This window comes from Capra hircus, chromosome 19 (assembly GCF_001704415.2).
Source record: "Capra hircus breed San Clemente chromosome 19, ASM170441v1, whole genome shotgun sequence".
NCBI lineage: Eukaryota > Metazoa > Chordata > Mammalia > Artiodactyla > Bovidae > Capra > Capra hircus.
Genome location: NC_030826.1, coordinates 14,087,023 through 14,101,001, shown reverse-complemented (window position 1 = coordinate 14,101,001; position 13,979 = coordinate 14,087,023). Strand labels below are relative to the sequence as shown.

Here is a 13,979-nt window from a genome sequence, read left to right as displayed (position 1 = left end):
TCCTTGCAGTCCAAGGGACTCTTCAAAAGTCTTCTCCAACACCACAGTTCAAAAGCCTAAGGACTTTTGAAGCCTCAGTCCTGGTAAAGTTAACCCTTGTGACACCACTCTGTGCTCTCATCATCAGCCAATCAGAGAACTGTGCACAATCTGATCACATACCCTGCAACCCTCCCCACCCTCACCTGACTTTTTTTTTTCACTCACTTATGTATTTATTTATTTTTTACTTTATTTTGCTTTACAATACTGTATTGGTTTTGCCATACATTGACATGAATCCACCACAGGTGTACATGAGTTCTCACCTGACTTTTTAAAATACTTTGCTGAAACCCTCTGGGGAGCTCGAGGCTTTTTAGGGCATGAATCAGCTTGTCTCTTTGGCTCGCCTTGCAATAAATCTTTCTCTGCTAAAACAACAAAACAAAACAGAAAATAAACAAACAAAAAACCAAAAAAAAAAAAACAAAAAGCCACTCGACAGAGAAGTCAAAAGCTTCTGTGGACACCCCAACTAATGAGAGCAATAGGAAAGATCGTACAGGGGTCAAAATATAGGCCAGAACCCTTAGCATCTGTGTTGCCCCTTTTGCTTCTCCCAACTTCATCGAAATGACAGAATAAGTGGGAAAATAAAAACCACATCAAAAATAAATTCAGCTTTTCACAAAGATGGTGCCAAAGGCAAAGAAGGAAGCCCCTGCCCCTTCCAAAGCCTAAGCCAGAGCAAGGGCTCTGAAGGGCAAGGCAGCAGTGTTGAGAGGCGTCCACAGCCACAAAAACTGTGGTTCACAAAAAAAGGCAGCGCAAAACACTGCAGCTCAAGAGGCAGCCCGAATACCCTGGGAAGACTGCCCCTGCTGCTGCTGCTGCTAAGTCGCTTCAGTCGTGTCCGACTCTGTGCGACCCCATAGACGGCAGCCCACCAGGCTCCCCCGTCCCGGGGATTCTCCAGGCAAGAACATTGGAGTGGGCTGCCATTTCCTTCTCCAACGCATGAAAGTGAAAAGTGAAAGTGAAGTCGCTCAGTCGTGTCCGACTCTTAGCGACCCCATGGACTGCAGCCCACCAGGCTCCTCCGTCCATGGGATTTTCCAGGCAAGGGTACTGGAGGGGGTGCCATCGCCTTCTAGGAGATGTGAATTCGACCACTATGACATCATCAAATTCTCCCTCGATCCGAGTCAGCCAAGAAGAAAATAGACCAAAACACACTGGTGTTCACTGTGGCTGTCAAGGCAACAAGCACCAGATTAAACAGGCTGGGAAGAAGCTCGATGACACTGAGGTGGCTAGGGTCAACACCCTGATCAGGCCCGAGGCAGAGAAGAAAGCTGGCTTCTGACGAGGATGTTTTGGCTGGTGCCAACAAAATTGGCATCATCTAAACCGAGTCCAGCTGGCTAATTCGAAATATAAAAGTTTTCACTATTAAAAAAAAACACAAAAAACTCATAGTAACAATAAAGGATCAGAAAAGAGGACAGAAAGCTAACCATCGGGTGAGAAATTTCTGTTCTATATAAAGGACCTTTGTCAATTTGCTGGCAATGCACAAAGTGGCTGAAAAACTTACATCCTTACGTAGGTGATGGAGGAGATCATTGAGAAAACGTGTTTCCAGTAGGACCCCGGGGGAGCCAGAGATCAGTTGGGAGGTGTTGGGAGAAGAATCTTGGGCCCAAAACACAAGTAAGGACCTTGCCAGTCCCCACTTTTGGACAGTCAGGGGTTTGACCCAGGATGAAGCTGCAAGTACAGTTCTCTAAATAAAGAAGGGAGTCCTCCAGAGGGGACCATGGGCCAGAGAGAGAACTGGGCATCTGTTATTTCTATTACCTCCTTCCAGCTGGCTGGCCCATTCGTCTGTGTCATTTGGTTTACTGTTGATTCCTTCTAGTGTATTTTTTACTTTATTGGTTGTATCTGCCATCTCTTTGGGGGTTTTCTTTTTCACTTCCTAACTCTTTGTTAAAGACTTCTAACTTCTCGCTCTGTGCACCTGTTCTTCTCCCAAGTTCTTTAATCACTGTTATGATCACTGGGTTTCCCAGGTGGTGCTAGCACTAAAAAGAACCTACCAGCTAATGCCGGAGATGCGGGTTTGATCCCTGGGGTGGGGGAGATCCCTTGAAGGAGGGCATGGCAACCCACTCCAGCATTCTTGCCTGGAAAATCTGATGGACAGAGGAGCCTGGCGGGCTGCGGCCCATAGGGTAGCAGAGAGTCAGACACCGCCGAAGCAACTTGGCACGCGTGCATGCGTGATCGCTACCCTGAACTTTTTTCTCAGGTAGATTGCCCATCTTTTGCTCACTTAGTTCTTTTTTCCTTTTTTCACCACTTCAGCTAGTTCTTCTGAGGTTTAATCTTGTTTCTTCCTTTAATCTTGTTCTCATTTTGCCTAAGTTGCTGTTTATGTTTTTATGCATCTGGTATGTGAGTTGTTTTTCTTAACCTTGGAGAAATGGCTTTCTATAGGAGATGTCCTGTGCATCCCAGCAGTGCACACCCCCCTTGTCGTCCAAGCTGCATGCTCTGGGGACTCCCCCCATGAGGGCTGTGTGGTTCCTTTTGTTGTGGCGGGCTATGTGGGCGGTTTGATAGGCTTGGTTGACCCTGGTCTGTTTATTTACCAGGCACTTCCTCGTATGGAGGCTGTTGGCTGCTGGTTAGTGGGGCCTGGTCACAAGGCAGCTGACTGCAGAACCCCAGGGGCCCTGGTGCTAGTGGTGGCTCCCTGGTGGGTGGACTCAAGACTAGAAGACTCTGGGGCTGTGGCCCACCTACTGGTGGTAAAGCGGGTTCCTGGGGTTAGTGCCAGAATACTGGCAGGAAGAGCTGAGTCCTAGAGTCTGGTTGCAGGGCTCAGGGGTCCCAGAGTTGGTGTCTGATCGTTAGTGTTGGTGAGGTGGAATGGTTTCTTACACAGTTGGGTACAAGTTCAGGTTGTCCCAAAGCTTGTGTCAGCCTATTAGTACTCAGGACTGAGGCCCAGGTGGTCCCAAAGTAGGATCTGGCTTCTTGGTGAACAGGTTGGTTCTGTAAGCCGTGGGGCTGCCCACTGGTGGGTGGAGCTGGATTCTGAGCCTTTGGGTGGGTTGGGTCATGTCCAGAGGCAACTGTGTGCTCAACGGGGTCTTAAGGCAGCCTGTCTACTGATGGTGAGGCTGCATTCCTACCCAGTTAGTTGCTTGGCCTGAGACAGTCCAGCACTGGTTCCTACAAGCTGCCGGACCAGGCAGGGCTGGATCCGGGGGCAATAAGATAGAGGAAGGATTCCACAATGGTGACCACCAGCAAGGTGTCTGTGTGGCAGTAGGAGTTCCCAAACACAGCTGCTGCCAGTGTCTGTCCCCAGGGTGAGCTATAGCTGACTCCTGCCTCTCGGGGAGACCCTCCAAGATCAGCAGGTAGGTTTGATCCCAGGCTCCTACCAAATACTGCTTTTGCTGTGAGGCCTACAGGCTGCAAGACTTTGTGCATGTTCTCCTTAAGAGTGAAGTTTCTATTCCTCCAGTTCTCTGGGACTGCCAAAATTAAGCCCTGTTGCTGTTGTTATTTAGTCGCTCAGCTGTGTCTCTTTGTGACCCCACGGACTGCAGCACGCCAGGCTTCCTTGGGCTTCCCTATCTCCTGGAGTTTGCTCAAACTCATGTCCATTGAGTCAGTGATGCCATCCAACCATCTCATCCTCTGTCACCCCCTTCTCCTCCTGCCCTCAATCTTTCCCAGTATAAGCCCTGCTGGCCTTCACAGTCAAATACTCGGGGGGCTTATCTTCCCAGTGCGGGGCCCCTGGGTTGGGGAGCCTGCAGTGAAGCTCAGACCTCTCACTCTTGTGGGAGAGCCTCTGCAATGCAAGCATTCTCCAGTTTGTGGGCCACCCATGGGTGTGAACATGAGCGTGAATGTCGTGTGCAACTCTTTGCGGCCCCATGGACTGTAGCCTGCCAGACTCCTCTGTCTGTGGAATTCTCCAGGCAAGCATACTGGAGTGGTTTCCCATTTTATCTTCCCGACCCAGGGATTGAGCCTGAGTCTCTTGCTTCTCCTGCATTGGCAGGTAGATTCCTTACCACTAGCGCCAGCTGGGAAACCCACCAGGAAATATGGGACTTGACATATCATGAGTCTGCTCCACTCCCCCCACCATATTATTGCGATTCCTCTTTTAACATCTTTAGTTGTAAAAGATATTTTCTTGTTGGTAGGTTCTGTTTTTCTTTTTTTCCACTGATAGTTGTTCTCCAAGTATTGGGTTGGCCAAAATATTCATTTTGGTTTTTCCATACCATCTTATGGAAAACCCGAATAAACTTTTTAGCCAAGTTGTGATTTTGGTGTGTTCATGACAGGAGGTAAGTTCAGGGCCTTTCTACTCTGCCAACTTGGCCTGGAAAAAAAAATCTTAAACTTTTTTTGAATTAAAAAAAATGTTGTTGTTTAGAATTCAGTCCTTTATTTCTGAATTTTGTGTGAGAGTTGATTAAGATTTACTATTTGTAAATAGAAATGTATATGCTTTAATAGATATGAACCTAAAATTGATATTAACTTTAGTTTTAAGTGTTTCCCTAATGTCCTTTAACTTTAGAGAAGATATCTTTTAGGAAATTATATCTGACAAGAAAAAAACAAAAACAAAAATGTAGCATTAAGACAAAAGGATGAGTATAGGCCTTTCAATGTCATATTGGAGCACTGTCTGAAGGACTCACCCAGGATTCCTTAATCTGTATGAGAAACGTACATTTGATTGATGGTCTATATTTTGACCAACACCCAGAATTTATGAAATTGCTTGTTGACTGAGACTGATTTGTAATTTTATTGTTAAGCACAGATCCAAAGGATTGCTGTCTAGTAGAAAAGATAATCCCCAAAGTTACAGATTTATTGCCCTCTAGGATTTGAATTTGTTTTTCTCTAACAAACATTTCAGAATGCCATCTTCAATAACTATATAAACTTCTGTTCCTCAGATGATCTTTGAATCAGTTTAGTGATTAATGGGTTGAATACACATACTAAGTCTGTATTTGAATGTCATGTTTTTAGCTTAAAAAAGTTTACAATATGATGTCTTGTTCAGATCCTCCCCCCCCCAAAAAAAGGTCCACAAAACCAAAGTTCAGTAATTCCTACACAATCTTTTCCCTCTAAAAGTTGGAGTGAAGTCAAATTGGATACTCTTGATGAATGTGTTGCTTTTGTAATCAGAACAGAACAGTAACTGTTGCTTTTTTAAAAAATAATTCAGGCCACCGTCCAATGAGGACGGTGAGGCAAGAGAGATGAAGAAGAGGGGGCCCGGTCCAGGCTCCCCCGCTCAAGCAATAGCGATCTCAGGTCCTCGACGGCTGACCCAAGCCTTAGGTCCGACTTGCATTTCTGAACTCTCTCATTGTTAGGATCAGCACAGACACGCTGCCCCTTCTTGGTGACGAAGCTGGGAAGAAGGTGTGGGGAAAGATTACAAACAGCAGAGGGTTCAACAAATATGGGTGGGGACCCTATCCTCCCTGCGCCTTGGGCCCCCGACAGCCCAGCCAGTTCCTCCCTTTCTCCGCTGCAGGAATTCAGAGCAGCTTCTCTCTGAGACTCCCCCTCAGGCTGAGATGCCCTCAGCGACTCAATGAGTTTCCTCGGGCAACCTCCCTCCGGTTCTCGCCTTCCTTCCTTCCCTAGCTTCCCTTTTCACCCAGAGCATCTCATACCTGGTGCCCTGAAGGATCCTACCGAGGACACACGCTTCTGCTGACCTGGCAGCATGCAGAGGGTGGGACTTTCCCGGACATCCATTCCTCAGGAACCACCCCTTCCCCTCTCCGCTCTGCCTCCAGCGATGGCCAGTGAGCTTGGCACACTTACATGACAGCTGGCCGGGAGCACGCACTGCTCGTCTCTATATAATCTTCCATGAATACACATCGGATGTTTCGTGGGGTGTAAGACACGCAGCAGTCCGTGGGCCGGTGAAAACCTGCAACGAGAGAAAGCGTCACTTAAGGACTGGGTGGGAGGAAAACTTGCGGAAGGAAACGGCAAGCCGCTCCTGTATTCTTGCTTGGGAAACCCCATGGGCAGAGGAGCCTGGCCGGCTACAGTCCTTGGGGCTGCAAAAGAGTTGGACCCAACTTAGCAACTAAACGAACAAAACTGATGAAAACTGCATCCTTTCCCCCTTCCCTCCCACGTACTGGGAAGAGTGAGAAGGTGCAGGGCTTTTAAAAAGAATTATTTTTGGCTGTGCTAGGTCTGTGTTGCTGCACAGGGACTTTCTCCAGTTACAGCGAGCAGGGGCTACTCTTCCTTGCGGGGAGGCATGTGGAATCTTCCCGGAGCAAGGATGGAACCCGTGTGTCCTGCATTGGCCGGCGGATTCTTAACCACTGGACCACCAGAGAAGTCCTGAAGGTTCAGGACTGGAAAGGGATGTTCTCCTTCTCTTCAGCACTTGATGGTCTCTCCTTGCCAGAGACATTTCGCTCTCCCCAGGGCTGAGCTGTGTGTCTGAGGGCATCCAAGCAGGGCCACGGCAGAGCAGAATTTCTCCCAGAAGAAGGAGGGTCTGAGGCCTGCAGGAGGCGTCCGAGCACCCTTCCCTTCTCCCCACAGTGAGCCAACTCTTGGGACAGCCAGGTGGAATTGAATCCATCTCTGGAAGAGGCCATCTATGGACACACAGCACATCCTGAACTTCCTTGGAGATGTTCACCACCCTCAGGACCCCCCTCAGGACCCCCCTCAGGTCCTGAAAACGAGGTGGATTGAAGTCTTTGAGCCAATCCGTACCTGCTAGCTGTTTTAAAATATATACCATAACAAAACTTTACCTCCGTAAGACAGTGAGTGATGATGAAATTCTTTCGGACTTGAGAGTTCAAACTTCAGGTTTGACATCGTGTTTTCTACTTGAGAGAAATAGTAGAGAAGGGAAGAAAAATTACTGGGAAGCAACATTGTTTCAACATCTCCATCTCTCTCATTCCTCAACCGCATCTCCTGCTAGGGAGGCAAGGATACTGAACCATTGGCCCAGATCTGCCTCCAAGCCCATTTTCTCTACCAAGGCTCTGAGACTTTCCAGGGAACTTTTGAAGAAGTTCAAGACAGGAAACCATTCAATTGACTTTGAATACAAAAGGCTAACTGCACAGCCAACAGTAGTAGATGAGTTGAATAGTTCCATAATGCAATCCAGTGCACCGTGCTTTCTACACATTTCTGGGATTCACAGGGCTCTGGAAACAGTAACAATTTTTCTATAACTGATCTGGTGACACCACACCACCCAAAGTGAAGTGAGGCTATTTACAGGCTTTATTTACTCCATTGGTATGAATGTGTTTACTGCAGAAATATAATTGTGTTTGGTTAATGCGTGTTTCTCAGACTCTGCCAGGGATGTTAAGTAATGTCCAGGTATGTGTTGCCTTTTTAAAAATACATTCTTTTAGAATGTGATAGAATGTACATAATGCAAAGTTTACAATTAAAAAAAATACTAAAATATTTCTTTATTTGAATAAAGTCACTGTTATTTTCCAGCTAGCATCAAATTAACAATCAGGAAAAAAAACCACTTGACAAAATGTTATCCAGCTGATATTAGCAATAGATAGAAAACCCTTTTAAACTTTAAAAGAAATATATTAAACAGGCAACATTCAGATCTAAAAAGTTGCAAGCAGTGGTTTTACATTAGATCTTATAAATAAAAAAGTCTCTAATATAATCACTTGTTCACTATCTCCCTGCGATCAGAACATGAATAGGAAAAGAAAGTCACATCTGAATATTCACAACTGTCATTTACGATCTTTGCAAGGACTGCATGTCTGCAACGTAGTGGGTCAGGCAGTTTTTCGGGTAATTTTTGTTTTCCTCAAGTTATCAAAAAGTACAATTGTCTGAGATAAAATGTCACAAAAATCACAATCAGGAAAAGCAAAGCTCTAGCAGACCGACTTGAAGATGGGGATATTCATGGCTTGACCATGAACTGGAGGTGATTTTGTACATTCAAGAGCTGTCAACCAAAGTACCAAGAGCTATAGGCAGCAATCTGGGTTTAGTCAGTAGTTGCTAATAACTAAGAGTTAGCACATACATAATGTAAATAACATAAACTTTACAATTTTAATCATCTTGAAGTGTGCAGTTCAATAGCATTAAGTACCTTCTCATATTGTGCAACTTACCACAATCCATCCATGGAACTTTTTTCATCTTGAAAGCAAGCTGAAACTCTGTACCCATTACACAATAGCTCCCCATTTCCCCCTTCCCTAAACCCTGGGCCACTGCCATTCTGCTTTCTCTCTGAATCTGACTATTTTAAATACCTCATGGGAGTGGAATCATATAATTTGTCCTTTTGGGACTGGCTTATCTCATCTATCATCATGTCTTCAATATTTGTCTATGTTGTGGCACATATCAGAATTCCCTCATTTTTTAAGGCTGAATAGTACTTTCTCTCTCTCTCTCTCTCTCTCTCTCTCTCTCTCTATATATATATATATATATATATATATACACACACACACCCTGTTTTCCAATCCATTTGTTTGTCAATGGACACTTGGGTTGCTTCCTCCTTTTGGCAATTAAAAATTAAGCTGTGATTAGCAAGGTTGTATAGGTATCTCTTTCCTGTATCTACTTTCAGTTCTTTTGGCCATATCAAGAAGAAATGGAATTTCTGGGTCATACTGCATTGCCTTTTTAAAACCTGAAAAATTCTGCATTCCAAAATGCATCTAGCCCCAAAGATTTGGATAAATGGATTGTGGACCTGTACTAGAATAATTAGGCAAGCATAACTAAAATTTAGCTTATTCTTATGTAATTACATATGAATTATATTAAATGAGGCATGTGCATACACTTTTAATATGATATGTGTGGGGCTTGCAAAACTAAGTCTTAGATGGGTGTTGTCTTCCCATTACAGCTTTCTAACTAGCTTGTAACCTAATGCCACCATGTATGGCTGTGTGATCTTGAGCAAGTTATCTAGGGTTCCTACGCCTCGTCTCTTGTTTGTAAGAGAGTAACTAATAATAATAATAAGTAAATCCATATAGTTTGCTGATAGTCTACCCTACAGCAATGTCAGGAGGATCCAATATATTAATATCTACAAGACACTTAGAACAGTGCCTGCTTGCACATAGGAAATACTAGATTGTTACATAAATAAATAAGATGATTAAGTACACCTGAATGAGTCACTTGTCTGGCTTGTCCACTTTCCTCTCTGAAGTGAGAGTTTTACACTAGAGGGCATATAATAGTTCTAACATTGTGAAAGTCTATACTTCTTTCTACAGATCTATGATTTTTCTACAGTTCTCTTGATCTTGCCCATAATGCTCCTATGTCAGCTAAGAGAAAGTGTCAGATAATTCTGGTCATGAAAGGGAAAGACTTGTTTCCCCAGGTGGGACCAGTCAGCTGTATGCTGCTTTCCCCAGGGACCAACGGCTGCAGGGAGAGGTCTCTCCCTACTGCTGCTGCTTTTAAACGGGAGCTATATCCATGTTGGGACAAAGGCGTCCCTCTGCGTCTCCTCCCTGGTCTGCAAGTTACCACCCATCTGCCCACCTGGGAGAAGGCTCACTGAACTCACCAACTGCAGCCTGGGCAGCGAGGATGAGGAAGGGGAGGGCAGCTATGGAGATCTTCATCTTCCCGGTGCACAGACCAGCCTGAGGACTCCGGGGCTCTCTCTGACTTCCTTGGATCTCTGCTCTGCCCTTGTATTTATAGAAAGAGGAGGAGCGGGAAGTCACAGGGCAGAGATCAGAACGCTTTCCTGGGTTGTATAATAGATAACACGCTATTTCTAAATAAAGGGAAGGAGGCTGAGAAGGCAACAGGAAGAAGGGCCGAGGATGACATGCTGCTTCTCCAGCTGCCCACTGGACACAGGCGAAGGGAGGAGCCAGTTTATGAAGGATCCTTCCTTGAGGGGGTCACTGAATCCTCTTATCAGGATGTTTTCCTTGGGAGTTCACCCCATTCAAGGGCACAGGCAGCCTGTTATCAGGGTGCTCTCACATGTGAGCCTGGTCATGTGACTCCTCACATAGACTCTTAACCCTTGACTCTGTTTGTTTCACCTCCACATCCGATCCATAAAAAACATTGAGGTGAGTCTACTTTCAAAAACGTGTCCAGAACCTTATTGTTCCTCACCACATCCTCTCTCTCCACCTGGTCCAAGCCAGTCTTGTCTTTCACCAGGATTCTTGCAAAAACCTCCCAATGTGTCTCCTTCCTCTGCCCTTGCCCCTTCTCAGTTCATTCTCAACACTGCAGCCTGGGTGATCCTTTTAGAATATATATCAGCCAAATCAATCCTATTTAAAACCCACTGGTGGCTTTTTCCTCCATCCCAACCCAGTGTAAAGCCCAATCCTTCTAGCTTACAAGCCCCTATGTGCTCTGGCCCCTGTTCATGCTCTGTCTTCAGATCCTATTACCCTTCCCCTCACTCATTTTGCTCTGGTGATGCAGGCTGGCTCAGAGATTGCTGTTCCTGCTTCCTCCATTACTCTTCCCTTCAATAACTTTTATGGGAGAAAATCTTACTTTCTCCCTAACCCTCCTTCAACTCCTCATTCAAATGTTGTTTTTCTTGTTAATCTTTCTGGGACTCTCTATCTGAAATTATAACCTCCCTCTGCCCAGATTTCTTGTCTTGATTTTTCTCCTGTGTGTTTGACACTATGTAAAATACTATGTGGGCTTCCCAGGTGGTTCAGACTCGCCAGTGCAGGAGACGTGGCTTTGATCTCTGGGTGGGAAGATCCCCTGGAGAAGGAGATAGCAACCCACTCCAGTATTCATGCCTGGGAAATCCCCAGGACAGAGGAGCCTGGTGGGCTACAGTCCATGGGGTCACAAAGACTTGACACGACTTAGACAGTACAACAACAACAACACGCAACTTGCATTGTGTTTTTACTGCACAGCCCTGCTCTAGATGGTTCCTCATCCCTTTGGGTCATTTCTTGCTTTTCGTGTCTTCCCAGGCATGCCCCGGCCATCATGAAGCAGAGACAAGCCATCTGGGCTGTGCCCTGTGTGAATTTCTGACCCGTAGAATTTGTGAATAGAATACAGCTGTTGTCAGTTTATACTAGTAAGCTTCAAGTGGATTGTTACACAGTGTCAGACTGTTGAGAGCAAGACTTCATTGGCCAGGGGTGGATTTCAAATATTCAATTCATTTTATTACTGGCGTATATTTGCTTTATAAAATTCTGTTAGTTTCTGCTGTAATCGGCTATAGGCATACATATATCCCCTCCCTTTGGAGCCCCCTCCCACACCCCACCCTACCCCTCTAGGCCCTCTACCCCGCTAGGTCACAGAGCACCGCGCTGAGCTCCGTGTTACGTGGCAGTTTCTCGCCAGCTGTCTATGTGACGCCTGGTAATGCATATATGTCAGTACCACTCTCCCACTTTGTCCCACCTTCTCCTTCCCTCCTGTGTCCGCCTGATTCTCTATATCTGTGTCTCTATTCGTTCCCTGCAGATAGGGAACTGTACAGTTTTTCTAGACTCTGTATATACAAGCATTAATTTATTCACATTTCTGGTTTGCTCGTGAGTGTTGTTCTTTCACATATTCCATAGCTCAGAATCAGAGATGCCCTGTGGAAAGCTAGAGTTACAAGGTAAGACACCTGCATGAAGCTTACGTTAATGCAAGAAAAGCGGTGACTGAGCAGCGGCTGAGGTAAGGAGTGAGGCTGCAAGGATGTGACGTAATACATAATACAGTCTGCCCCTTGCTTCCCTCTGAGGTGTCTGTGCCTTTCTTGTGTCTAATCCATCACAAAGCTTGCTTCAAGCTGGTTGTATTAGTCTATGGGGTTGCAAAGAGTTGGACATGATTGAGTGACTGAGCACGTGTGCACGCGCGCACACACACACACATACACACACACACTAGTTCTTTCAGGTTCAGTAGAACCCACACTGTGCACTCATACTAGCTCATCTCCACCTCTCCCATCTCCCCAGAAATCCAGCAGGGTCTAATGTTTCAGGGATGGGAATCACAAATAGATGACTGGAAATATGAAGACAGAGCCAACCCCTTGATTCCTGCATGTTTTAGCCACTGGGGACATGGCACTATCTAACATTCTTTGCTTCCACGCATACACTGCATTCTGGAGAAGTCCCAGCCCTGAAGTTTGTTTTCGCTTCAGCTAAATTATTAACCCCTCACTGTTCTCTTAGCTGTTTCAGTATATAGTAACACCAAGTGGATCCCAAACACCCGCTGACTCACACCATTTGTAAAATGGATCCCTTGACCCGAGGCCCTCTTGTGCACATGCCATACTGAGTGGTCAGACATCCTCTAAGTCCTTGGACCACTGGACTGGCCAAGGTCCTGCTGGTAGTGAAAAACCCCACATCGGGAATAAGTGTCAGTCCTGCTAAGGTTGGCTTACTCTCCCTTGCAGGTTGGCAGACGTCCGAGATAACCAACATGCCGCTGTACAGCTGCGTTTTCTCCTTGGAGGCGGTGCCATGGTGAGACTTGATGACTACCTCTGCTGGGAGGTTATGCGTTCCGCAGCAGCCATAGGTAGATGGGCCTTGATGAGAGACAGCCCACACTGTTGGCCCATGCATAACCTCTGTCCTTGCCACCACGGCCAAGGGCCTATTGCACTAGCTCTGTTGTGGCTGAGGGAAGAGGCTGGCTGACTTCCACGGGACAAGCCATTCTATCCATGTACTCGCTGACTTTCTCCTTTGCTGTGGATACTCCCCAGTGACTTCCAAGTCTCTGTCATGAGTCCTCCAGGCTGCAGCATCTCGGTCCTGAGTACCAAGTGGTTTCCTGTAGGTTCTCTATCTCAGCATCGGAGACTCCCTGATTCAGGAAAGGAATGGCATGCATGATGAGATGCAGGCTATGAAAGGGGAGATGCTGGCAGACTGCCCTTCCATGGAGCTGGGCAAGGCCTGCACAGGACTGGCTGCTGTAGTGGTGGGCAGAGGAAGCGATGGGGCTGATGGCTGGGAGGTAATGTGAGAAGCGTCTGATGCAGCACCAAATGCACATCTGTTCCGCAAAAGGAAGCAATGAAGACATGTCCGACTTCACAGTATAGTGCTGTTTCTTCTCTCTAATTTATTTATTTTTAATCGAGTGGTTTTGGTGTACTTCCTGAGTCTTTTATGGATTTTCCTTTCCTATGCCACCAAGCATCATTGTTGACATTGGAGAATCGCATCAACTCTATTTGTTACTCAGCTTGGCATGGTTGAGGGAGCAGGCTGTGCTCCTTGTACGCTGCTCCAACCTCAGGGGTCTTCTGATGCTGATGATAACAACAGCTGGTGCTTTCTGAGCAGTTACTACACTCTGAAACTGCGTTGTGGGCACTTCCTTTGAGATGAGATGTTTACTACACGAAGCACTTGCTATAAGTATTTCACAATATTGCCAGCACACACAGCAGCTCCTTCCCCTGCAGAAATACCAACTACCCTGTCGTTTCTGCCTGTAAACGCTGGTCTTGCCACATCCCAGGACCTAGGCTTGCATAACCTGTTGTCTAGCATAAGCTGAGCTGCCCTGTACTACTGCTGTGTGAGCATATTTGAGCTAAGATGGCCCCCCTGCTTTCTCAGGCCTGCACTTGGCCTATGGCAATTGTCTGCCATTGCTCTCAACTCCCCCATCACCCCTTTCTCGTCACTCCGTGTGTTATGTGTCTGTATCCTGGGCAGGTCTTGAAATCTCAGAATGGTGTTCCATACACAGATGCACTGGTCCCTTTTCAGGAGAGAGGCCTGAAGTGGTTTTTCCCTGCACTGCTTGCTGTTCTTTTCTTGCTGCTGTTTGGTTGCTAAGTCATGTCCAATTCTTTGTGACCCCATGGACTGCAGCATGCCAGGCTTCCCTGTCCTTCACTATCTCCTGGAGTT

General features: G+C 46.2%; 1 protein-coding gene across 2 annotated transcripts; it reads right to left on the bottom strand.

Moving 5' to 3' along the window:
* LOC102170310 (C-C motif chemokine 15) lies at positions 4,811 to 10,027 on the bottom strand. 2 transcript variants are annotated; one of them, XM_005701406.2, is made up of 4 exons: positions 9,644 to 10,027; positions 6,843 to 6,920; positions 5,878 to 5,989; positions 4,811 to 5,455 (listed from the first exon to the last, which is right to left on the bottom strand). In XM_005701406.2, exons 1-4 carry the CDS (start codon positions 9,699 to 9,701, stop codon positions 5,263 to 5,265), a joined length of 441 nt encoding a protein of 146 aa, XP_005701463.2. In that variant the 5' UTR covers positions 9,702 to 10,027; the 3' UTR covers positions 4,811 to 5,262. The 2 variants fall into 2 exon arrangements, with proteins under 2 accessions (XP_005701463.2, XP_005701464.2); XM_005701407.3 differs by having other exon boundaries at positions 6,843 to 6,917; positions 9,644 to 9,989.

Bases quoted from the DNA above. Each gene is read 5' to 3' on its own strand.
- LOC102170310 (XM_005701406.2), bottom strand. From the start codon at position 9,701: ATGAAGATCTCCATAGCTGCCCTCCCCTTCCTCATCCTCGCTGCCCAG. The intron at 6,921-9,643 runs GTGAGTTCAGTG...ATTTCTCTCAAG, and splicing joins CGCTGCCCAGGCTGCAGTTG to TAGAAAACACGATGTCAAAC. The intron at 5,456-5,877 runs GTAAGTGTGCCA...CCTTCTTCCCAG, and splicing joins TGCTCCCGGCCAGCTGTCAT to CTTCGTCACCAAGAAGGGGC.